The following is a 23,980-nucleotide window of genomic DNA, read 5'->3' as shown; positions in this document are numbered from 1 at the left end:
TGTAAAAAATTCCAAAGCTCATGTCACACCCCATACCAATCAAATCAGTATCAGCGAGTGGGACCAAAAAACAAAACCTTTCCAAGTGATCGCAACATGCAACCAATTTTGAGAACCTTTGATCTAGGGGCGTAGAAACAATGGTTAGTTGGGCTCAGGTGGCTGAAGAACAGGCATGCGAGGTAAACCTACTCTGCACCATACAGCTCCGCTCTACATTTTGGATTTTTGTATGACATGGAAGAACTAAAAAGCGTGGGAAGGCCTGATGCATATGCATGCTCCCGAATTAGGAGTTACACCACCGGGTCAAGGTAGGCTGGTGGCTAACTCAAATTGCGCCGCTTGGCCGGGACCGCGCGCGCGCGCTCCGCCCCCCCACCCCCGCTTGCGGCTCCCTCGCCCTCCCGCGCGTAGGGATGGGGTTTGGGGCGCATGCGCGCTCGCCGCTGCGGCCGGGGTCGGCCTCCGGTGACGTCAGGACGCGTCGCAGATTCCAGCCCCCAGCCCGGGCCCCCAGACTCCCGCGCAGGTCGGGCAGGGGCGGGGCGTCAAGCCAGCTGAGCTATCCCGTCAGACCGCGCCAGTTTGAATGAAAGCTCTTCAAGATGGCGGCGGTCGGGGCCGAGGCGCGAGGAGGTGAGGGCTGGAGAGCGGCACCCCTCAATATCCCCCGTTCTCCAGGCAAACTCCCAAGGCCCAGGAAGCGGGGCCGGGATCCGTGGGGCCGCCAGAGCGCGACGCGGCGAAACGCCGCCTTCCACTCTGCTGACACCTTGGCCCCTAAAGGCGCCCCGCGGGCTTCACCCTTCCCCCGGTCCCTGACCCTTCTCACAGCACGGCCCGCTCGCTCCCCGCAGTCTCCTCCTGCGCCCCGCTTCCGCTGGGCCCGGTCCGCGCGCCCTGCTCCGAGGTCTGCTGTCTCTCGCTCCGCGGAGGTCCGGCGGACTCCGTGGCCCGGCCCCCGCTGCCCGTTGGGCCGGAGGCCCCTCCCCGCCTGGTCGCCGTGTGGAGGTATTCGGGCGGCCGCCGCGGCTCCTGGTAATCCCCAATCCCCGGGGGGGTGCTCGAGGGCCTGTGGGCACGCGTGTGGTTTACTCCTTTGTGGTGGTTTTGGGCGGGACGTTTTGTGTTCGGGCTGGCTTTTTAACTGGGGAGCGGGAAGTACCCGGTGGTGTAAATGTGACCTCAGTATCAGAGGAAAAAAGAAATTGGGGCTGAAGTGTGAACCTTCAGGAAATAAGTGAGCATACGCCTCAGTATGGACGCACTAGAAGGGTAAATTCCCCGTCGGAGAATATCCCAGTAAGGGGGTGTTTGAAGACGTAGCCTTTGGCTTAAGGTAATTTTTATACCCACCGGGAACTTGCGTGTTACTTATGCGGACGCCAGAGAATTAGATACCTAGCGTGTAGTGCTTGTGTGTGTGCGCCTGCCTGCCGCGCGCACCCCCTGAAAGACTGGAATTTTCAAGGCATTCTAGAATTTAAAGTGTTTGCTTGCACTACTCTCCACCTAGATTATGAGCTCATTATCCCCAAACTTTTCTTCCGCTAGAGGTAAAACCTAGTGTAAGGTTTTTGTAGTGGGTAATGAAATGTTTAATCTTCCAAATGAATTATCTTCTACATTATTATAGATAATCAGAATTGTTAACCAAGGGTTTGCGGTTTCCTATGTTACAGTCTTTTTCTCAAAAATAGCGTTTCCGTTCAGGGTTGTCTTGAACCTCAGGTTAAACTAGATAAAAATGGTAGGGACAACAAGACATACACAGCTTGGGTGATATCCAAGAGGAACCTCCTTTGCCCGTGATCAGCATAGTGAGGATAACTTTACACAAAGCATCCCCAAGTTTTTTTAAATGGAAGACATTTTAAGTGGTCATTTCTGTTACAGCACTCTCCTACACCCAAACCACTACTCCACCGTAAGCAGTCACTCCCCCAAATATTTTTTTGGAGAAAATACCTTTCATTTTTGTAGTCTAGAATTATGAATCTTTTGTAGGAAGCGGGGTGGTGGAAATCGTGCTTCAAGGTTTCTGACAATGAAGCCCCAGTATGAGTTGGGAAGGGGGAGGGAAGGATATAGTAAGAGCTGCTGTGTGTTCTCTCTTCCTTCGAAATTTACCTCAAAACAAAAGGTTATCAGAACTACCTTGGAGAGCTACCAGGTAAAGCTTGAATTTACTGGTAGATTTTGTTTGGTTAATTCCACTTAACTCCCACCCTCACATTTTTTCAGTGAATCTGAAATCTGGAAAGATGGAAATATCACTAACGTCAGGTAGGCAGATAGCAAAGGCTGGGACAGAGGACCCTTGATTCTCTGGAGTGCTTACCATAACACTAGCAATAAAACCAAGTTTATTACATATTTCTAAACATCAGTTTGCGGTAACATTTTATATGCCATATGGTAGCATACTGTTTACAGAAATTTGTGAGTAAAAATCTTCAGCATATTTAGTTACTGGCTTCTCTAAGGTTAAGTATGAGTGTGTCTGATTTTTTTTTTTTAATTTGGTATATGGATTATGTAAATTGATTACTCTGTTTTACAAATCTTGGCTTTAAAAACAATACAGGAAATGAGTATTATGAAAATAAATTCTTCATTATTTGTTATAACTCTTGGGCTTATTTACCTTGATAATAATACAGCATAGGCAAAATAATAAATGAAGTTAAAATTTCCTTCAGCATTCCAGAATGGGAAAAGTAGGGCATGTGATTGATGTAAAACTGTGATACTATAGAGTTATATTTCAATTAGATTTCATTTCTTATTGACCAACTAAGAGAAAGGGAGAAAGTTGTTTTTAATAACTTGTAAGGATGTTTTTAAAATATATTTAAGATATTTTTAATAAGTTTGCCTTAGAGATCTACATTTTATTAAAAGCAATTATATTCTTTGTATTCTATGCAGAATATAATGGAAAAGGTAAAAACATTATCTCTGTTGACCTTTGCATCTATATGTAATTTTAAGAAAGCTTACAGACATGAAACTTTTTGTTCAGGTGGCTTAGTAGAAATTAATTTACATTAATTAAGCATAGTAGGATAGAGACCTATGAAAAAAAATCCAAGAAGACCAGTTTGCCAAAATAGTTCCTTAATGCTTAACTTTTTCTTGAAGACACGTAAATGGTTTCTTGTCATATGAATTTTCAGTCCTATAAAATTGCCAGTTGAAGGGTGGGATATAGAGGTCTTAAGTTTTTCCTTTTTTTTTTTTTTTTTTTGCTTTAATTGAGTAGCTACTTCATTAGTAAAGAATTCTATTTTCTTATTGTAGCTTGGTGTGTGCCTTGCCTAGTTTCACTTGATACTCTTCAGGAATTATGTAGAAAAGAAAAACTCACATGTAAATCGATTGGAATCACCAAAAGGAATCTAAACAATTATGAGGTGGAATACTTGTGTGACTACAAGGTAGTAAAGGTAAGGCAAATATCTAGCCCCTTAAAAGAGACCTAATCAGACTTCAATTCAGTATTTCATATTTCTGTAACCTAAAAAGAACCTTAAAAGTAAGCAAAAGCTCTTAATGTTAAAAATTCTAAGCCATAATAAATTTATATGTCCTAGCATCTATATTGCCAAATAACACTGAGAGGACTTTGAAGCATAAATGTTCTCACATTAGAATATTTTAAGGTGCTTATATCATTCTACATCCAACTCTTGATTATCTCCATGTGGATTACCAGAGCAAATGTTTTATCTCATATTGGCTTCTCCTGTCATTCGTTTTGTTCCTGAATCATATTTCCCCACTATCATCTGAAATAAACCTAGAAATTCAGACCCAATTTTAGTGCTATTGAATCTCCTCGGGAAGAATTACCATTTATATGTCCTGTATCATGTCAAACGCCAGATATTAGGGAGGTTCTGGGTGCAGTGATGGCTTGGAGTTTGAAATTATTTCTGATCTTCGGTTGATACTCTGAGGCTTTATCAAAGTCATTTAACTTCTCTGGGCCTCACTTGATTCCTGTTTCTCTTTAAAATGATAGGTTTGGGGCACCTGGGTGGCCCAGTGGGTTAAAGCCTCTGCCTTCCGCTCAGAGCATCAGGCTCTCTGCTCCTCGGGGAGCCTGCTTCCTCCTCTCTCTCTGCTTCCCTTTCTGCCTACTTGGGATCTCTCTCTTTCCGTCAAATAAATAAATAAAATCTTTAAAAAAAAATAAAATGACAGGTTTATTTTCCTAAGAACCTTCCTCAATCTAAACCTTATGATATATTGTTGAGTAATTCATCATCTTTCTTTTGCCTGTTCCTCTCCAAGAACTCTTTTTTGGTCATTTAGTTGTCATTTCTTCCAGACATATGAATTAGAAATCCTCCTCCTTTGTCTTCCATATTGATTCAGTCATTAAATCCAGTTCTTCCTTTGAAACATCCATCATCTTTTCATTTAATTACCTTCCCCACTCAATGAGATTTTATGATCAAGCATTTCACTACATTCTTCAGCAACCTTCAACCCCAAAACAGCCCAGTCACCTGGCATCTCAGTGTATAAACTGGCCTGAGCAATCTAGCCAAAAATATCCTATAGTCACACATACTGACATCATTAAAGCTTATTTCTAATCTCACTCCACTTAGTTCTACATAAGGTTTTTGTTATTTTCTACATAAGGTTTTTATCTGTTGCTTTCTTTTCCTTGTCAATAATTTTTCTAACTTCTATTACTTTTTTGGACTTCTTATTCTATCCTTCATCTTTATATTCAGCCACAGACAGGGAAGTATTTACTTCCCTTTCTTCTATTTCTGTGAAAAATGGGTTCCTCTCAATTTACTTTTACACCAGTTATCTCTATCTTTGCTGTCCCAGGTTTTCGGTTTTCTTCCTCCATCCCCGTAAGGATTTTGCTTAATCCCTGATGCTTTTGTGTATGTGTGCCCGTGTGTGTGTTTCCACTAACTTCTCTCAGTAAAACCTATTCAGGTTTCCCCCAGTCTTTCTTCGACCTTATCTCCCCACTCAAGCATTCCTGTCTTCTACTTCATTTCCAATTATCTTTTTAAAACAGCTTTGTCAAGATGTATTTCATATACCGTACACTAATTTAAATTAAGGTGTACAATTCAGAGCTTTTAGCATGCTCTCAGAGTTATTCGAAAGTTGCCTATGGTGATGGTTGCACATTTTCATTACACCAAAAAGAAACTCTGCACTACTCAGCCACCACTCCCCAAACCTCCCCAGTCTTCTTCCCCCATTGGCCCTACCCAACCTGTAATCTATTTTCTGTTTCTATAGATTGCCTATATGGACAATTCACACAAACAGAAGCTTACAATATGTATGTGGTTCTTTGTGATTGGTTTCTTTCACTTAGCATGGTGTTTTCAAGGTTTGTCTATGTTGTAGCATGTATTAATACATCATTCCTTTTTATTACCAACTATTCCATTATAGGGATATGGCATATATAATTTACTGTGTACTTGGACATTTGGGTTGTTTCTGTTTGGGGGCTATTATAAATAATGCTGTTATAAACATTCATGTAAAGAATTTTGTACGGACATGTTTTCATGTCTCTTGAATATATACCTAAGAGTTGAATTGCTGGGTCATACAGTTTCTGTGTTTAACCATTTGAGGAAATGCCAAACTTTTCCAAAGGGATACTCCCACTAGCAGTGTTACAAGTGTTTCAATTTCTCTACCTCCTTACCAATACATGTTATTATCTGACTCTTTGATTATAGCTCTCCTAGTGGGTGTGGAGTAGTACCTCCTTGTGGTTTTGATTTGCATTTCTCTGATGGTTAATGATGCTAAGCATTTTTTCATGTGCTTTTCAGCCATTTGTATATCTTTGGAAGACTGTCCATTCCAAGCCTTTGCCCAATTTTTAAAATTGGGGTTTTTTTTTTAATTAAATAATAGTAATAGTTCTTTATATGTGCCAAATAGTCCCTCATGAGATACACAGTTTATAAAAATTTTCTCCTGGGGTTTGTCTCTTCACTTCTCATGAACTTTTTAACCCATTTTATTCTGATTTATGCCTCTCTCAGTGAACTAATTCCAAATATGAGGACCTCAAATCTTACTCTCCTTAGTAATGTCTGACACTGTTGGTATCTCTTTTCTTTGATATTCTCTTGTCCAAGGAGAGACTGCCTATGCTCATACTCCATATCTACCATCTATTAGTTGAGTGGCTTTTAGCAAATTACTTAGCCTCTCTATTTCATCACTTATAAGGTGAGGATACTTGTAGTATCCATCTATAGGGTTATGATTAGCATTAAATGAATTGATGTAGATAAATGCTTACAACAGAGACTCACCTGTGATAGTCATATTGTAGAAGTGTTGTCTATCATTGTTACTCATCTCTAGCTCCCCTCCTTTTTCTACCTATTTTTCTTACTATTCTTTCTGAATCTCCTTTTTTGTCTCTTGGCTGTCCTTCTTCTGAAAGTAACCTCCACAGCTCTGTCATTGGCCCTTTTCTCACCTTGAAGTCACTCTGTAGATGACCTCTTTCCCCATGGTTTCTACTTCTATCTGTTTCACTCATGATTGTCAAATCTTTGTGAGGCATTGACCTCTTTATGAACTTCATTTCAAACTGGACACTGTACAGGTTCCCATATTCAGCATATTCAAAACTGTACCTGTTTTCCTCCCTCAAATCTGCATCCTGATCTAGTAGTGTTCCCTATCTAAGCTAACAAAACCGTAAGACCTCCATTTACGTAACATTTTAAGTTCATTTTCAGTTCTTCCTTTCTACCTACCCCCTAATAGGATAGAGGGTACCCTCTACCTCCCCTCTCTTTGTGTTTTCCTGTTCATTCTTGCTGTACTTGAACAGTTAGTTACATCAGGGTCCGTGCCTACATTGGAGGCGCTACCTTTTATTCTTATACAGGATTCTGACTGTTGTAGTTAGGTTTTAGATAGCTTTTGTTCTTTGGTTTCCCCTTCATTCTTCTCATCAGTCCTTTTGGCTTCTGTTTTGGAATAAGCACCCTTACTTGCACATTTCGGTCCCTCATTTCTTCTTGTTTCTAGCACAAATTACTTTATAAGCTGGTATTATTTCAATATACCGCTCCCTTTTTTCTTTCTTCCCTCTCACGCTCAGGGCACGTACCCCTCCATTTAGCTCGTTAAGAGACACTGTTTCAATACCATATTCCTCAAAACCATTACAGATGTTTCCAAAACACAGTTCTGATTGCGTTAGGGCCTTGCTATAGACCTTTTAATGGCTACCAATCTAAGCTTGCTATAGACCTTTTAATGTCTACCAATCTAAGCTGAGACCTTTTGTACTGAGGTTCTTTATTATCTGGCCATCAGCTATCTTTCCAGCTTCATCTCCTACTTTTTTTTTTTTTCTTCCATCTCCTACTTTTTATCCACACGGAAATACTTATAAATTCTTTTATTTAGCTAACATTTAATGAGCACCTACTATGAGCTAGGCATCCTTGTACCCTTTTGCTGTTCTTATCCAGTTCCCTCTTTGGAATACTGTTGTTCCCCTTCTTTCCTTGACAGAATTCTCTTTGGCCTGGAAAGTTGAACTGAAAGGTTACCTATTTTTGAGGCTTCTTCCCTCCCCCATTTCCCTAAAATTAATTGCTTTATAATCAGGACTTAATGAGCACTGTTCTTACTATTCTAGAACTTGACACATTTTATAGCTTGGTTTCATACCTTCTCTGCTAAATTGGCAACCATATAGGGCTAGGACTCTGTCTTACTGTAGTTTCTAGTTTCTGTAGTATTTAGGTAGTGCTTAATGAATTGAATTGGCTTTTGCATCAGTGATTTCTCCAATCCTCACAATCACCAGTACACTAGATCTTCTTAGCTTCATATTTAGATTACAGCAGCAATCTATTGACTAATAGCTCCTGTATCATCTTTCTGTCGTTTCAATAAACATTTGATTTCTTTTGTGTGTCAGGTACGACATTAGATTCTGGGAAGAATAAAGATTAATCAGAAACTGTCTCTCACCTTAAGGAACTCACAGCCTGCTGGAAAGATGGACAAGTAAACCATCCACTGCAGTATAGTAAAATAAGTGCAATAGCAGACTTCATTATGTATCTGTGGGAGGTGCACCAGGGCCAGGTTACAGAAAGCTTCCCAGAAGAGGGATACCGCACTGGGGCCTAAAAAAAGACAGGTACACTGTCACTCATAGTTTTTCTACAGAGAATGGAGTGCTAGAATGTGGGAGTGGGAACGAATGAGAGATGAATGAAGGAACTTTCACAGCATTCTCCAGTAATGGGGGAATCACTTGCCCAGTTATCTGGGCAAGAAATTATAATGTTTAAATTAAAGGAGATAAAGAGAAATAAGTAAATTTTTAAAAAATTATCATGGTTATAAAATGTACAATTCTATGATTTAGTGGTTAGGATTGGGTAGAAATCCAGCAGTGAGGGAATCCACATGTATGAAAACATGGGCTTCTGACTTGTAGTGGTGTAGATAATACTGCTTACCAAGACCCAGCAATATAGGAGGATTAAGGTAGAAGGACTGTGTTGGGTTTGGAGGTGAAGGTTGAGAACATTTAAGTGTAAGATGATTGGTACATGGTTGAGAATGTGGCTTTAAGTCAGAATGAGAACTGGAAACAGATTTTGAAGTAATTGGCAAAAAGATAGCAGTTGAAGCTCTGAGAATGGATACAGTTACCCATTAATTAACATATTTATTGCCATCTGCCCTGTCATATGCTAGATACTAGGGATCTCAGCAATTAATGACACAGCGGTATGGCCCTTGATACATGGACTTGGTCTTCTAATGAGGATAGAAAACCTTAAATGTAATTGTACAACGTACTTACGGTTGAGGTAAGTGCTAATGTAACAGCACGTTGTAACTTCTGGAGAAACTAGGCAGCCGTTCCTAAGAAATGGTGTTTTAAACTCAGTCCCAAAGGATGGGACGAGAAGTAGGGAAGGGTCTTAAGGCAGAAGAGAACCTGAAATCTTCAAGGAGTAGAAAGTGTGAGTGGAACATAGTCAGCAAGAGGGATAGAAAGGATCCCTAGAAGGATGTGGAGGACCCAGAGAGCACAGCTCCCTACTCTCCAAGAAAAGAATTTGGACTTTATCTTAAGAGCAGTAGGGAAACATTTAGTGGTTTTGACCAGGGGAATGACATAATGAGATGCATGTGCTCAAGATGGTCTTCTGGCTCTTGGGCCATGAATGGTTTGAAAATGGTTAGAGGCTACTGTAGTTCAAGTAAAGAAAATGTGAGAAGAGAACAAGGACTGATGAGTAGTATGGGGGGAATGGGGGGAGTGATGCTCATGGGAAGAACTATAAAAGCAACTGAGACAAACTGGCAAGAAAGGTAGGAAGAAAACCAGAAGAATCAATCATGAGACCTGAGGGAGAGGTAGTGTCAGCACAAGAGGGAAGAAGCCAATGGGTCACAGAAGAACCATGAGGGACCCGTTGGATTGAGCAATGGAAGGATCATTGATGCTGTTAGAGCCGTATCTAACAGCATATATATTTATATATATATATGCACAAATAATCCATGCACAAATATATATATGTATATTTGTGCATGGATAGAAGTTGTCAAAATAGAATGAATTAAAGAATAAATTAGAGGTGAAGGATGCCTGGGTGGCTCAGTCAGTTGGGTGTCTGCCTTCGGCTCAGGTCATGATCCCAGGGTTCCTGGCATGGAATCCTGCATCAGGTTCCTTGCTCGGTGGGGAGCCTGCGTCTTCCTCTGCCTACCACTCCTCTTGCTTGTGTGCTCTCTCTCTTTCTCTCTCTCTCTCTCTGACAAATAAAATCTTAGAGAGAAAAGGAAGGGAGGGAGGGAGGGAGGGATGAAGGAAGGAGAAAGAAGAAAAGAAAAGAAAAGTAAGAAATTAGAGGTGAAAGTAGAGTCAAGTAGTATGGACCATGCTTTGAAGAATTCTAGCTTTGAAGAAAGGGAGAAAGGGCTATGCAAGTTTTAAAGGTGTTTATAATTATATATTTCAAAATCTGCAAAGGTAATCTATGTATGTGATTTTAGAAATCGAATGTTATAGAAAGTGAATTTACACTGAAAAGAAATCTTCCACCTCTGTGACCTTTAGTCTCCCGTCTCTCAACTTTTAGTAATTAATCCTATCTTTTTGAAATTCCTTACATATTCCAGCATTTATATCTCAAAGGTGGTTTCGTTTAATACTGCTTTTTAAAAATGAGGGAGGCTTAAGGGGCGCCTGGGTGGCTCAGTGGGTTAAAGCCTCTGCCTTCAGCTCAGGTCATAATCCCAGGGTCCTGGGATTGAGCCCCGCATCAGGCTCTCTGCCCCATGGGGAGCCTGCTTCCCTTCCTCTCTCTCTGCCTGCCTCTCTGCCTACTTGCGATTGCTGGCTGTCAAATTAAAAAAAAAAAAAAAAATCTTTAAAAAAAATGAGGGAGGCTAAAAAAGCTAAAAACAAAAAAAAAAAAATCAGGGAGGTTTAAATGTTGGTGAGAACAAGTAGGGAGAACCTGAAGAGACCGGAGAGGTGGGATAATTGATGAAGTACATCTCTTGTATCTGCATCCACCTTTTCCCTAGTTACACGTCCAGGGAAGATGGAAATTAAGGGAGTTTCTCTTTTCTCTCTGCATTAGGAACAGAGGTCTAGTGCTACCGAAAATAACGGGGGAGGTAGTGGGATTGTGACCTTGAACAAAATGGAGGAGTTCTGAAATAGCCAGTTCGGGAAATGGAATGAACGCTCACTGGAGGAACAGCAAGGCTCTTACTATTGTGAGTTCATGTTGGGGTCCACTTGAACAATGTGGTAGTGTCAGTGCTGTATGGTTTTTCTGCACCATGTTCTTGCCATGTTCACTTTCATCCAGAAACATTTCTGACAAAACTGTGAATACTCTTTATTAACATACTTAGCTCCTCAGTGAAGAACGAGAACCCCCATACACTTTGGTCAGGCTTCTCCCTTAATAAGCATATATTAAGAAAGAAATACTACCAAAGCTTTGACTTCATAAAGTATCCAGGTAGTTCTGTGTCTCTAGAACCACCACAGAGCATGGCTCAGACTGGGAGAATTGTCCACATCTAACATAGGTTAATATTCCTGAAAGACTGATTGCACTTAGAGGGGTTTGTTAAGAACTAGAATAGCATAGAAGTCATTTGACTAGAATCCAAATTTTAGGCATCAGGAAAAGGGGACTCCGAGAAAGGGCTTTTCCAGGGTCATGTTGCTCAGTTGTGTCAGTCTTAGGCCACTAGCCCAGTTCTCAGAATTACTACTTGGTTGCTTTATGGCCTGAAAATCCAGTGACTTTCCGTGGAACACTGGTGTTTTCATAATTAGATTCAGGCTGTTCTACCACTAATACTGAAAAAGATGATTTCAAAACTTGATGGAAAAATTAGCTAACGGGAAGATAGGGGTTTTTTTTTTTTTTATATATATATATATATATATATATATATATATATATATATATATATATATATTAGGGTTTTGTGCTTGCTACCACTTACTGGCTATAGACTGCTGATGACAGAATAAATATTGAAAAAAAACACGAATTAATAACCAGATCAAACTTAACAGGTTTTATTTCTTTTAAAGATCCATATGGTTACTCTTGTGATTTTTTTTTTTTTATATTGCATACATGTTGGTAGTCATATGTTTTGTTTTGCATTCAGAAACATTTAGTCAAAGTGTAGGATAAAGTAGGCAATTGTGCTTGGTTTGGGGGCTATGAAGAATAAGATTTCATCCCTCTTGGTCTCTGGTTAAGTTTAGAAATGGGAGCACAAGAGGATTGGCAGTAGTCAGTTCTCCCTAGGTGAGAGAGGCAGGAAAGACTTCACAGGGTAGGTGACATTTGAACTGACTTCTGAAGATGAACAGGTTTTCCATACATAAAAAATGAGACCAAAGTAAGTTCATTATGGAAATGTAAAAGGCCATTTTAATTAGAACTTTGTAAAGAAAGGAGAAAGGGGTGAAAAGGCCTGGCATGTTCAAATATTAGCAGCCATGATTCAGTATGGTTTCAGTATGGCTAGAGAGGGTTATGTGAATGGGGCCATGCCGGAACACTGTGTTAGGCATCAAGGACCCAATCAAGAATGATCTTTGTTTTAACAGGAAGTTTGAACTTCATTCTTTAGGCAGTGGGGGAGCCATTAAAATTCTTAAGCGAGAAAGTTACAGAATGACTGGTGCTATAGATTTCTTATTTTTATAAGAAAACTTAAAGATAAATTAGGGTGTCGTCAGTTTGGAGGTAGGGAAACAAATTAGAAGATTAATTCAGTAATCCCAGCAAGAACTGAAGGCCTGAAATAACTAGAGCTGTGGTAATAAAGATGGACAGTAACAAGTATCTGAAGAAACTTGGTGACAGATTGAGAAGGAGAATCTATATTGAGCTCCTAGTTTGTGACTCATGTGACTGGGTAGATGATGGGTAAGATTACCCTTGATGGGGAACAGTGGGGGAAATCCATTTAGGAAGAACAGTGGTGAGTTCCATGGAGATAGATGGATATAAGAACCTGTTGGACATCCAGTAGGCTATTGGATGCATGGTTGTGCCGATAAGGATTTGGAAATCATCCGTATGTAATTAACACCACTGGAGTGATGAGGTTGCCCAGAGAACATTTAGAGCAAGGATTCTTAACCTCTGGAATCCAAATATTCGCCATTATCCAAATTAGTATATATGTGACTTTTGTTAGGGGAAGGTCCATAGCTTTCTTCAGATTCTCAAAAGCGATAAATACTTGCTTGGTGTGGAAAGGGGCCTAGGACAGAGCCCCAAGTATCTTCATTAAGTGATGGGCAGTGATAGTGAGTAGTCTCAGCAAAGAAGGGAGTAAAGGAACAGTAGTGAAGAGAGAAATGTGATGTCAAAGCCCAAGTCAAGTAACACGTAGACTGAAGAGTCATTGGCTTGGCAATTAGAAAACTTGTAAATTGTTTCTAATAAACAAGATGGAATCAGATGTATTTGTATGTAATGAAGCTTCCCACAGAACCCCCATGGCTTTCTAAGAATTATAAAAACCATTGGCCTACAAAAAAGTTCAAATGCCTCTGTCGAGTGTTCAGGGCTAAAATTTGCTCTTGCCTTGCTGTTACAGTTTAACGTCTCGCTTCAGTATTCTGAACTAGCCAAAGCGATCTCTTCACTGTTTTCTGGATACTTCATACAAATCTTAGCCCCACGCTTTTGCTGGTGTTTTTCATCCTGCCTGCCCTATTCCCCCCCAACAAATCCTAGCAGTCTTTCACAGTTTAGTTTGTTCTGCTATCTCTGTGCTCCTTTCTGACTATATTGATTTCCTCCTTTATATCAGTGGTAATTACTGTCTTGTTTTGTCATTTAAAATTGTACCGCCTTGCATTGCTACTTACTTTATATGTTATTGCCGCCTTTTCCCGGTGAGAGTTTACTCCTGAAGACTAGCAGTACCTTACATCTCATCACACCCCCTAGTGGCTTGAGCTTTCACGTACTTATTTTAAATACTAAAATATTTGAATGAATTTAACCTAAGCCAAATATAGTGGGAGAAAATGTGTTTAAGAAAAAATTCTTATGATGCATTCTAAATGATACAGGAGTGATTGACAGGTCATTTTACAGCCGTACTCCATTTCTATGGGTAATCAAGAGTTGATTGCGTATCAGAATAAAATACTGATATATGTGAGGCTTCTGGGCTTTTCTTTGGAATTTTTAATGAATTAATTAAATTTGTTAGGCCAAACTAATTTTTCTGTGTAAAATTACTAATTTTTCAAGATGGAAATATCTTTTTTTTGGATTTAAAGTAAAATGCACTTACTAAAATAAGTCTACAAGTAGAAATAAAATATTACTAGTATTTCTATACTGTTTTGCCAAAGGCACTCACATTTTATAAACATCTTTACCATCCGTAAATTAAGTAGGTACTGATGGGGTTAACATACAAAACTTATTGACTAACAATGCAGCTGGCTCATTACTAAACAATATGATATATTACTTTGGAACCTGACTTCAGTGTCATGGTGTTGCTGGTTTTGCTGAATGATAATTTAGCTTAATCCGATTTGAAGCCAGTGTTTGTCTTTCTTCCATTATTTGCTGAAAACTTTTGGCATAATCCAGGGTTATGATAGGAAAACTGTAGCAAAAAAAAAAAAAAAAAAAGGCCAGAGTTGCATTGCTTTATTCCAGAGTCAGAAAAATTAAAAACTTTCTTAGTTAAGAAGTAGAATAAATACGTTAGATACTCCTATGTGGGTCACATTGTTGTTGAGCAGATATCTACTAACATAAATCCTAAATTGTAGTAGTTACCTGACAGGAGTCTGTGTAACGCTTAGTAATCCAGTTTGACTAACATTTCAATGTGTTTAAGCTTTTCCTTTTTGTCCCTGAAATCAGAATATGTATTTTCAAAAGAGTACAGTTTTTGTGCATATCCTCACACCTTAATTTAACCACATTTTTTAAACCGGTAAAGCATATTTTGACCATTTTCACAAAGAAGGAAAGTTCCTTTAATTCCCAAGCAGTATTGCTTATTGAGTAGAATATACGAAAACATTGAGACAGATCAGTGGGAAGAAGATAAACTAACTCAATGGCTGAGTGACTTGCTTCAGCAAAGCTGCCTGGGGGCTCCTTCACCCCAGTTTGTGGCTCAGCAGCATTTCCTAAACGTTCCAGGTTATTTGGCATGAATAAATTATGAATAGTAAAAACAAGTGTTATATGTATCCTTTATAATAAAAACTTAATAAAAATGAAATTTTTTAATAAAAATTAAAAGGAAAAAGCAGGTGTATCCCAATTAAGTTTTTAATCCACATCCATGATTTAAAATAACTAAAAACTGTAGAATATACAGTTTAATCCCTTTCATATTTTAGAATGTGGATATATGTGAGTTATTCTGGCGGACAAAGAAAAAATTGAAGGACTTTGGAATTTTATTATACACACTTAACTACCTTTTTTAAGAGAAACTTAACATGGCATTCCCTGATTTTAAGGGAGGAGAACCTAGTCAAGTCTCTGGGGTGGGAAGGCAAAATTCTAGGGACCAACAGCAATGTGGGAGCTAAATCAAAATGTTTGATCTTTGATGGGTTGAGTGCCTGCTACCTTCTCCATTCACGGGTGAGTCTAAATAAGGTAAGAATTCTCTGGATTCATGATGTCCAGTAAAAGAATATAAGCTACATAAATATAACTTTAAATTTTTAGTAATCACATTAAACAAGTGAAATGAAACAGGTGAGACTGCTTTCAGTAATATATTAATTGGGGGCTTCTGGTTGGCTCAGTCGGTAGAGTGTGTGACTGTTGATCTTGGGGTTGTGAGTTTGAGCCTCATGCTGGGCACAGAGTTGTTTAAACGATTCAATCTTTTAAAAAAAATAATGTATTTAATCCAGTAAAAACAATATTTTTCAGTATGTAATCAGTATTTTTCAGATGTTAAGAAGTATTCTAGTTTTTTGTGTGTTTAGTGTTTGTAATTCAGTGTGTATTGCATTTAAAGCACACCTCAATTTGGGCTAATCACATTTCAGGTGCATGATAGCTGCATGCTGTTAGGAATGACTGTATTGGACATTGTCTCTCTAGAACATCTAAGGGATGTGTGCCCGTGATATTGAGAAATAGAACTTGCCTTATATCCAATGTAAAATATTAAAATTCCCTACCTTAGAGGATGCCTCCATCTGTGCTGGCCAGGTGAAGCACTAACGTAGGTCATAAATTGTTAGTTTTGAGAACACCTGTTTCCAGGATCGAGATAAATAAGAAATACGACTTTAACAATGACTGGCAACATATTTGTGAATTTCAGTACTCTTATCTTCATATGCAGTTCTTTCACCTGTGCTTTCAAACATACGATGCCACAACTAAATTCTGTGCATAATTTATGTAATATAAAGAAAAATGTTTTACATTTTGTATTTCATCCACTAGAAACCTCTGACTCTATATTCTGAGCTTTATTAAGAAGAATGATAACGGCTACCTTACTCTTTAAGATACTAAATTATTTTAAGTAATTAGGACTTTCATCTGATTTCAATTTTCTTTTATATTTTAAGGATATGGAATATTATCTTGTAAAATGGAAAGGATGGCCAGATTCTACAAATACTTGGGAACCTTTGCAAAATCTCAAGTGCCCATTACTACTTCAGCAGTTCTCTAATGACAAGCATAATTATTTATCTCAGGTAAACAAAGGCAAAGCAATATCTCTAAAAGACAATAACAAAGCTTTGAAACCTGCCATTGCTGAGTACATTGTAAAGAAGGCTAAACAAAGGATAGCTCTGCAGAAATGGCAAGATGAACTCAACAGAAGAAAGAATCATAAAGGAATGATTTTTGTTGAAAATACTGTTGACTTAGAGGGCCCACCTTCAGACTTCTACTACATTAATGAATACAAACCAGCTCCTGGAATCAGCTTAGTCAATGAAGCTACCTTTGGTTGTTCATGTACAGATTGCTTCTTTGAGAAATGTTGTCCTGCTGAAGCTGGAGTTCTTTTGGCTTATAATAAAAACCAGCAAATTAAAATCCCACCTGGTACCCCCATTTATGAATGCAACTCAAGGTGTCAATGTGGACCTGATTGTCCCAATAGGATTGTACAAAAAGGCACCCAGTATTCACTTTGCATCTTTCGAACTAGCAATGGTTGTGGCTGGGGTGTAAAAACCCTTGTGAAGATTAAAAGGATGAGTTTTGTCATGGAATATGTTGGAGAGGTATGTTCACCTTATACCAAACAATGGAAGGTTTATGCTTTTTTTTTTTTTTTTTACATCAGTAACAAATATTGGTACATTTTTATATTACCATTTGCAAGTATGTAAAAATTTCAGGTTTGAGAGAAGGGTTCACTGGCATAGTTAGAAATACAAACTTGTATATGAACAAAAAAAAAAAATATATATATATATATATATATATATAATGACAAAATTGTCTTTTTTCAGAACCATCCATTAATAGTCATTGAAACTGGAATTTGTAAAATATGACAATTTTACATAAAAGCCCTAAGAAGAAAATCAGATCTAAACATCTGCTGACTTTGAAAACTTTAGATAATTCATCCACTTGACTAAATATGGTTAAGTGTAGTTGGCAAAACTAAACATTATATCAACGTGAGAGATACTGTAGACAAATGCTCTCTGAGCAAGTGTTGTAAAATAAACTTAAAAGCATTTATTGCATCCACCAGAAAATCCAAATTCTTTGTAGCTCAACAAGAGACTCTTCTCTAAATTGCCAAAGACTGAACTGATATTCTTGTATGTATAATGTAAATTTAGAAAAAATAGTATTTGTATGTACCACATACTATTTTGAGCACCTTATGTTTTAACTCGTTAATCCTTTCAATAACTGGGAGGTAGTACTGTTATCTCCATTATTATAGATGAGGAAACAGGCACAGAGAAGTTGAGCAACTTGCACTAAGTCACGTTGTAGTGAAGAGGAGCCAGGATTCAAAACCAAGTCTCTAAGATGAGTGTGCTTTGCCCCTGAGCTACACTTCCTCAAATGGGGTGAAGGATTAAGTCGTGACTAGAATACAAGTGTGACTTACGTATCTCAGGTTGTCACATCTGACATTTTAAAAGTGAATTAGGTCATGTGTAATTATCTGTATTCATCTAGAATACTGAGATTAAATTGGAACCCTACTTCGATCCTTCAATTTTTAGACAACAGCAGATTATTGTAAATCACTATTCGAGATCTTATATGCCAGATCTTGTATAATCAAATTCTTTTTGTATAATCAAATTCTCCCATTTTGGCTTACTGAATGCAGTGGTTAAGTCTGGTTGACACCATGAATCACTTTAGACATTTTTGGTTTCCTAAGCTGAGCATCTGGTAAAGCTGTGTTCTTAGAACAGAACTGTAGATGATGGTTTTGAGCTACAGAATTTCATGAAAACAGCTGATTCAGCAAAACTAAACTTTGTCCATACAGTTGACTGCAAATTTAGCATGCCTTCTTTCCTATATCTGTAACAAATTTCCATTTGTGACTGTACAGATTAGTTCCGGGAATAATAACCTTTTAGAGTATCTTTACTTTTTTTTTTTAATTAACATATAATGTATTACTGGTTCAGAGGTGCACATCTGTGATTCTTCAGTCTTGTGTAATAGCCAGTGCTCATTTATATCACATGCCCTCTTCATCCTTCTACACCTCCCCCCCACCCCCAGCAACCCTCAGTTTTTTTCCTCTGATTAAGAGTCTCTTAAGGTTTGTTCCCGTCTAGTTTGATCTTGTTTTATTTTTTCCTCTCTTGCCCCTATGATCCTCTGTTTTGTTTCTTAACTTCCACATATCAGTGAGATCATACGATAATTGTCTTTCTCTGATTGACTTACTTCGCTAAGCATAATACCCTCTAGTTCCATCTGTGTCGTTGTAAATGAGTATCTTTACTTGTAAATTTAGTCCTTTACATTCCCTTATGTCCTACAGAAAGCTATAATTGGGTAGCGTTTTGAACATCTGAATACATTGGAATTAAAGTAGTACTGTCTTAATTGTGGGTTGTCCTAATTCCTGTCTTAAACAGCCTTGATTCTTTTGCAGTCATTTCTACCCTTAGTTTCCCACATCTTTTCATCCAGCTCTTCTAGAGTAGTTTGTGTGAATATTTGTCTTGATGACACTCTAATTTCTTTTTAAACCTTTGTAGGCATTAGTATGTTAATAATTTATGGATGAGTGTTTCTTCAGTTCAACAATAGCTATATAATATACTATAGTTTTTTCTTTTTAGGTAATCACAAGTGAAGAAGCTGAAAGACGGGGGCAGTTATATGACAACAAGGGAATCACATATCTCTTTGATCTGGATTATGAATCTGATGAATTCACAGTGGATGCAGCCCGATATGGAAATGTCTCTCATTTTGTGAATCACAGTGTAAGTGACACTTAAAGAATAGACAGGACTAATCAACTTAGCAGTGTTTTTAATGATTTTCCATAGTTGAGGAATAATTATCTTTAAATTACTTACCCTTTTAATATTTCTAGAGTATTTTAATACAAAGACCTCTTAGGTTAGGTTATGGTATTATTGCTGTATTAGGAAAATTCACCGAGGTACCTACCAAATACCATGCATTTTGCAGAGTTTTTATGTATGCTACTTCATTTAATCATTCCATAACTTCGTAAGTTAGGTTTTGTCTTAATGTAGAGGATGAAGTTAGTGGAGGAATTAAGCAGGTAGAAAGGTTAGGAATCACATGCAGCTGGAGGGGTTAACATGTAACATGTTAATACATATATAAAACTTAACTTGTAGAGTACTTAAGTATTTAGGGCTATTTTTCTAAGTTATAAGTTAGTATTTTTAATTCATGTTTGAAATGAACTTAGAATACACCTGGAACTCTAACTGTAGAATTTTATACTCTATAAACTATTTGTAAAAATAAAAGAGATGAATAGTTACTGGGTACCTACTAAGTGCCCACAGGTAAGGGTAGGTTATGTAGCTGCCCATCTAAGGAAGTAGGCCATGCTAAACTTTCCTTGGATTTATACCGAGAAACTAGTTTATGTTTAAATAGTGAAATGTCAGAGACCTTCTGACTCTTTTGTTAGCTTTTTTGATTGACTTAAACTTTGCTTTAATTTTTTTTTCCTAATGATAAATTTGAGATACTCTCAAAATAGATGTATTCTAAACAGGTAAACACTTAACTTTGATTTCTTAGGATGATTCACTAGATGTTTCTTCTTGCATTATCCAGAATTTAATGTAGAATTTTCAAAATATTAAATTTTCAAAATATTAAAGAGTTCCAAATAGAAGTTAAAGCAATGAAACTGCATGCAGTATGAAATTTGAGTTGTATAATGCTGACTTTTTTTTTACTTGATTTTTTAAATAGTTATCAATAAGGCATAAATGAATAGAATACTTATGAATTAGACAACAGAATACTTATATTCTATTCCTTTATGCCTTATTGAAATGAACTACATACAGGCTCAACCTTTTAACTTCTCTGAGGACTTGTCATGCAAACCCTAGATAACACTATCATTTCACCTGTATGTAGTTCATTTCAATAAGGCATAAAGGAATAGAATATAAGTATTCTGTTGTCTAATTCATAAGTATTCTATTCATTTATGCCTTATTGAAATGAACTACATACAGGTGAAATGATAGTGTTATCTAGGGTTTGCATGACAAGTCCTCAGAGAAGTTAAAAGGTTGAGCCTGGATGAAACAGGATTGGTAAAAATGTTAATTGTTAAAGCTGCAGGGTGAATATATGTGGAATATTTTTACTAGTGTTGTGTATGTCTGAGATTTTCTGTAAGTGAAAACAGCATTTTTTAATTTGCGTGCCTCAAAGACTGCTGAACAATAATGTAATTTCTAATAGAACTTAAAATAATAGTCAAGAAATTAAATATTTTATATGGCATGTAGAAGAGCCTACTCATGTCATTTTTTACATAAATGGATTCTAATGTTCCTTTTTAGTGTGACCCAAATCTTCAGGTTTTCAATGTTTTCATTGACAACCTTGACACCCGTCTTCCCCGAATAGCATTATTTTCCACAAGAACCATATATGCTGGAGAAGAGCTCACTTTTGATTATCAAATGAAAGGTATGGTTTTCAAGTACAGTTTGATTGGTGTTCAGTTGTTTCAGTTATGAAGAATCAGAGTAGTAAAAGACCTGAACCAAAAGATCGGAACCAAGCAAATATTAAAGAAGAGAAAAAAACGAGGTCACAAAGCTAATCTGACAGAGGTAGAACTAGAATCTAGGTCTGCCTGACCTTAAGCTGAGTAATGCTCTTTTCTCTGTATCACGTTGCCACCTGCTTTTTTCATAAGTTCCATTATGAGAGCTTATTATACATCTTTTCTCAATATTACTTAAATTGTAAATTTTAAAATTGTAATGTATTTCTGAATATTTACGAAGAGATGTATATTCAAAAGATTGAAAATACAACTTAAATCACAAGTGAACTTAATCCATTCCTACTTGGATTTGGCTTTTTTCAAAAAAAAAAAAAAGAAAAATGGTATTTTGTTTCCTTTATTGTAACAATGTTTTTTCTTTCCTTTGTTTTTTTTTTCTAAGTATTAATTACAAGTTGTTGCTATTTGGCCTCACTTTATGGCCCTTAAGTCATGTAGGAAACTAAATGTTTATCAGATTTTCCCATTAATTCCCATCATTTCCGAAAGCTATTCTTAGAAATATGGGCTAATAGCATATGCTTTTATCTCTTACTAGCCCACACCATCCTTTGAAGATAATCCAGTGATTTATTTCTGAATATTCACATTTACTTAAAACTGTGATAGAAAACTTGAACTTCCTTCTGAATTGTCTTAACTCTTATTTCCGTATTTCTTTTTCTATGTAATCAGGTTCTGGAGATATATCTTCAGATTCTGTTGACCACAGCCCAGCCAAAAAGAGGGTCAGAACTGTGTGCAAGTGTGGAGCTGTGACTTGCAGAGGTTACCTCAACTGAATTTTCAGGAAATAGAGCTGATGATTGTAGTTTTGTTTTTTTCTAATGTTGACATTCCAAAAAAGTATTTGGGACTCTTTTCATATTATCAAGACTATATGCTTTGTTAATTTACAGTTCACGTTTCAAACTATTGGCCAAATGTATTACTGATGCTTCTGAAGAGAAGAACACAGGGTCATAGACTAATTTGAAATACACATATTTAGTAATGAGATACCAAACATGAAAACTATTTACAGATGAGCATATACATACATACAAAGTCTGTGGGAATAAAGAAATGCCTCCTTCGGTGTTTAAGCATTGAACTGATAGTCAACAGTCACTCAGATCAAATATGCAACCTGCGTACACCTTGAATTTAGAGAAAGGTAATCCAGTTTGGGCAAATATATACAAGTGTTATTTCTGTTCTGTTGTCATTCCCATTATTACTTACTGTACTTGTATTTGAGACAAACAGATGATACTGAATTATACTATTTTCCTACTTTCATGAAAATATTGGGTCTTACTGATATAGAAATTTAAGGTTAAAATTAAATATAAAAGAATTTAATTACAGCTCAGTTTCATATTTTGAAGCTGTTATATGAGGCATGTATGTGTGAACCAATAATTCTTCAAGACCTTTATTCCCTTAAAAGAAAAATTTCCAAAAAGCTCTCAAATTGTAGCATGGCTGACCATTATGCTGCTTTGAAAGGATGGGGCAGTGGGATACAGGAGGGTTTTTGGAGTGCCAGGTAGAGGAAAGGGAGCAGTTGAAGGGCCCTTCTTAGTGACATGAATTAAGAGATCCATGTTGAGTACCTCTGGTCTAAACATAAACAGTAAAACGAGCTACCCCTGATTGCATTTGCACCTAAAAATAATGTTTCATACAATACATTCATGTTACATCTTCTGAATTTCAGGCAGTTTTAACATTTCCACCAAATTTAATTATTTTTATATTTCGTACAGGTCCTTCTTAAAATAATCTATATTTTGAACTGATACTTATTTTTTAATACATGAATTTTTTAAATGTGATAAAGCTAAACTTGGCTTGGCCAAAGTATGTACCTGAATAATGAGAACTTTTTTTACTTGAACCATGAAGACTGAAAGGGAATATATTCCTTGTTTGGTTTTTGTTTTTATTTTCCTGCATAGTAAAACCTCAATCGGGAAAAAAAGTGTTTTCATCTCTCACTGTGGCATTTGTAATCATGGTGTCCAACATAAAGGTAAGCGCAGCAAGTAAATCTGGCTTTCAGTATTCCTAATTAAGTTATACCTAAGCTCATTGCCCCATTGCTTTAATGACCTAAAAAAGTTTGGGTAAAATTGAATTGACTTCAAGAATGCAGCACTTCAAATATCTTCTTAATTTCGAGCCTCTCTTTTGGGAGAATGCATCTTTATTATGCATTATACTGCTGCCACGTGACTTTGCTCTTTCATAATATAGGGTAAATTTTTACATGTTTGGAGTCTCAGTGTATTAACCAAAATCTGCAGGTGTCAAGGAAAAATACATTTTTGGGTGCCATTTCTTAGGTTCTCTTTATAAGAAAATAGTCACATGGTGTCTGTGGTAAGAAATCACAGATTTACAGGTGCTTCAGTGGCCAAGCTTACTCTGAATTATAATTCTCACGGGTTTAAAGGTGTAATTTTAATATTTTTCTTAAAGTCTGTGTTTTGCTGTCCAGTTATTCTTGTCTACTTCTTGTGGTAAAAACAAATGTAAAACAGGAGGGCAAAGGGAATGGCTATTTTCAGTAAATTTGTTTCATTTTGTCCTTATTACTAGAAATTTAATGGGTCTTTGAGAGTTTAATTATCTGTGTTACCCTTATTTTATTAAAAAGCTGGACCTAATCAGTAAAATAGAAACTCCTTACATGAAGCTATTAAAAGCCTTTAACTATTTTAAGTCAACATTTAGCTTCTTTAGTTTCCCAAGTTGTCAGAATTTGTTCTCTCAGTATAAATATAGCCAATATTCAAGGGTAATATTTAGATTGAGTTAAAACTGTATATCCACTGTGCGAGTTGTATTGATATTGTTTTCAGTACCTACACGAGGATCGTGATAAACAGTTGGTAATCTCAGGGTCTTCTCCTCCTCTGTGCAAAATCTAGACTGCACTTATTTTTCTTACAGTTCATTTTTCTTCAGCAAAATAAATTTAGTTTGGCATTTGATTTTCTATTTATCGTGGCTTAGCTTTGTTTCTATTTTAGTGTCATTTCCAGTAAGGCTTTGTATAAAAGGGTCAAAAAACACTGGTGCATTCCGGACTACTTGCTTTTGAGATTAGCCAAAGGTTTTTACACCGTTCCTTTTAAAGTTTATCGTGGTCATG

The 23,980-nt window shown here is 37.2% G+C and overlaps 1 protein-coding gene across 6 annotated transcripts; it reads left to right on the top strand.

The window, feature by feature from the left end:
• Window positions 1–413: 413 nt before the first annotated feature.
• SUV39H2 (suppressor of variegation 3-9 homolog 2) lies at window positions 414–22,914 on the top strand. Of its 6 annotated transcripts, none has more exons than XM_032880934.1 (6): window positions 414–1,041; window positions 3,307–3,452; window positions 16,148–16,819; window positions 18,875–19,021; window positions 20,606–20,735; window positions 22,782–22,914. In XM_032880934.1, exons 1-6 carry the CDS (start codon window positions 609–611, stop codon window positions 22,892–22,894), a joined length of 1,641 nt encoding a protein of 546 aa, XP_032736825.1. In that variant the 5' UTR covers window positions 414–608; the 3' UTR covers window positions 22,895–22,914. The 6 variants fall into 6 exon arrangements, with proteins under 6 accessions (XP_032736825.1, XP_032736820.1, XP_032736822.1 ...); XM_032880929.1 differs by having other exon boundaries at window positions 417–1,041; window positions 21,514–22,914; XM_032880931.1 differs by having other exon boundaries at window positions 421–639; window positions 21,514–22,914.
• Window positions 22,915–23,980: the final 1,066 nt, after the last annotated feature.

This window comes from Lontra canadensis, unplaced genomic scaffold (genome assembly GCF_010015895.1).
Source record: "Lontra canadensis isolate GAN:19392208 unplaced genomic scaffold, GSC_riverotter_1.0 scaffold72, whole genome shotgun sequence".
In the NCBI taxonomy this organism is placed as follows: domain Eukaryota; kingdom Metazoa; phylum Chordata; class Mammalia; order Carnivora; family Mustelidae; genus Lontra; species Lontra canadensis.
Note: the sequence above shows the minus strand (reverse complement) of the source record. Positions and strands in the feature narration are given on the sequence as shown.

Coding starts and splice junctions, on each gene's coding strand:
- SUV39H2 (XM_032880934.1), top strand. CDS start 609: ATGGCGGCGGTCGGGGCCGAGGCGCGAGGAGGTGAGGGCTGGAGAGCG. Junction 1,042..3,306: donor GGCGGCCGCCGCGGCTCCTG/GTAATCCCCAAT, acceptor TTCTTATTGTAG/CTTGGTGTGTGCCTTGCCTA. Junction 19,022..20,605: donor CTCATTTTGTGAATCACAGT/GTAAGTGACACT, acceptor GTTCCTTTTTAG/TGTGACCCAAATCTTCAGGT.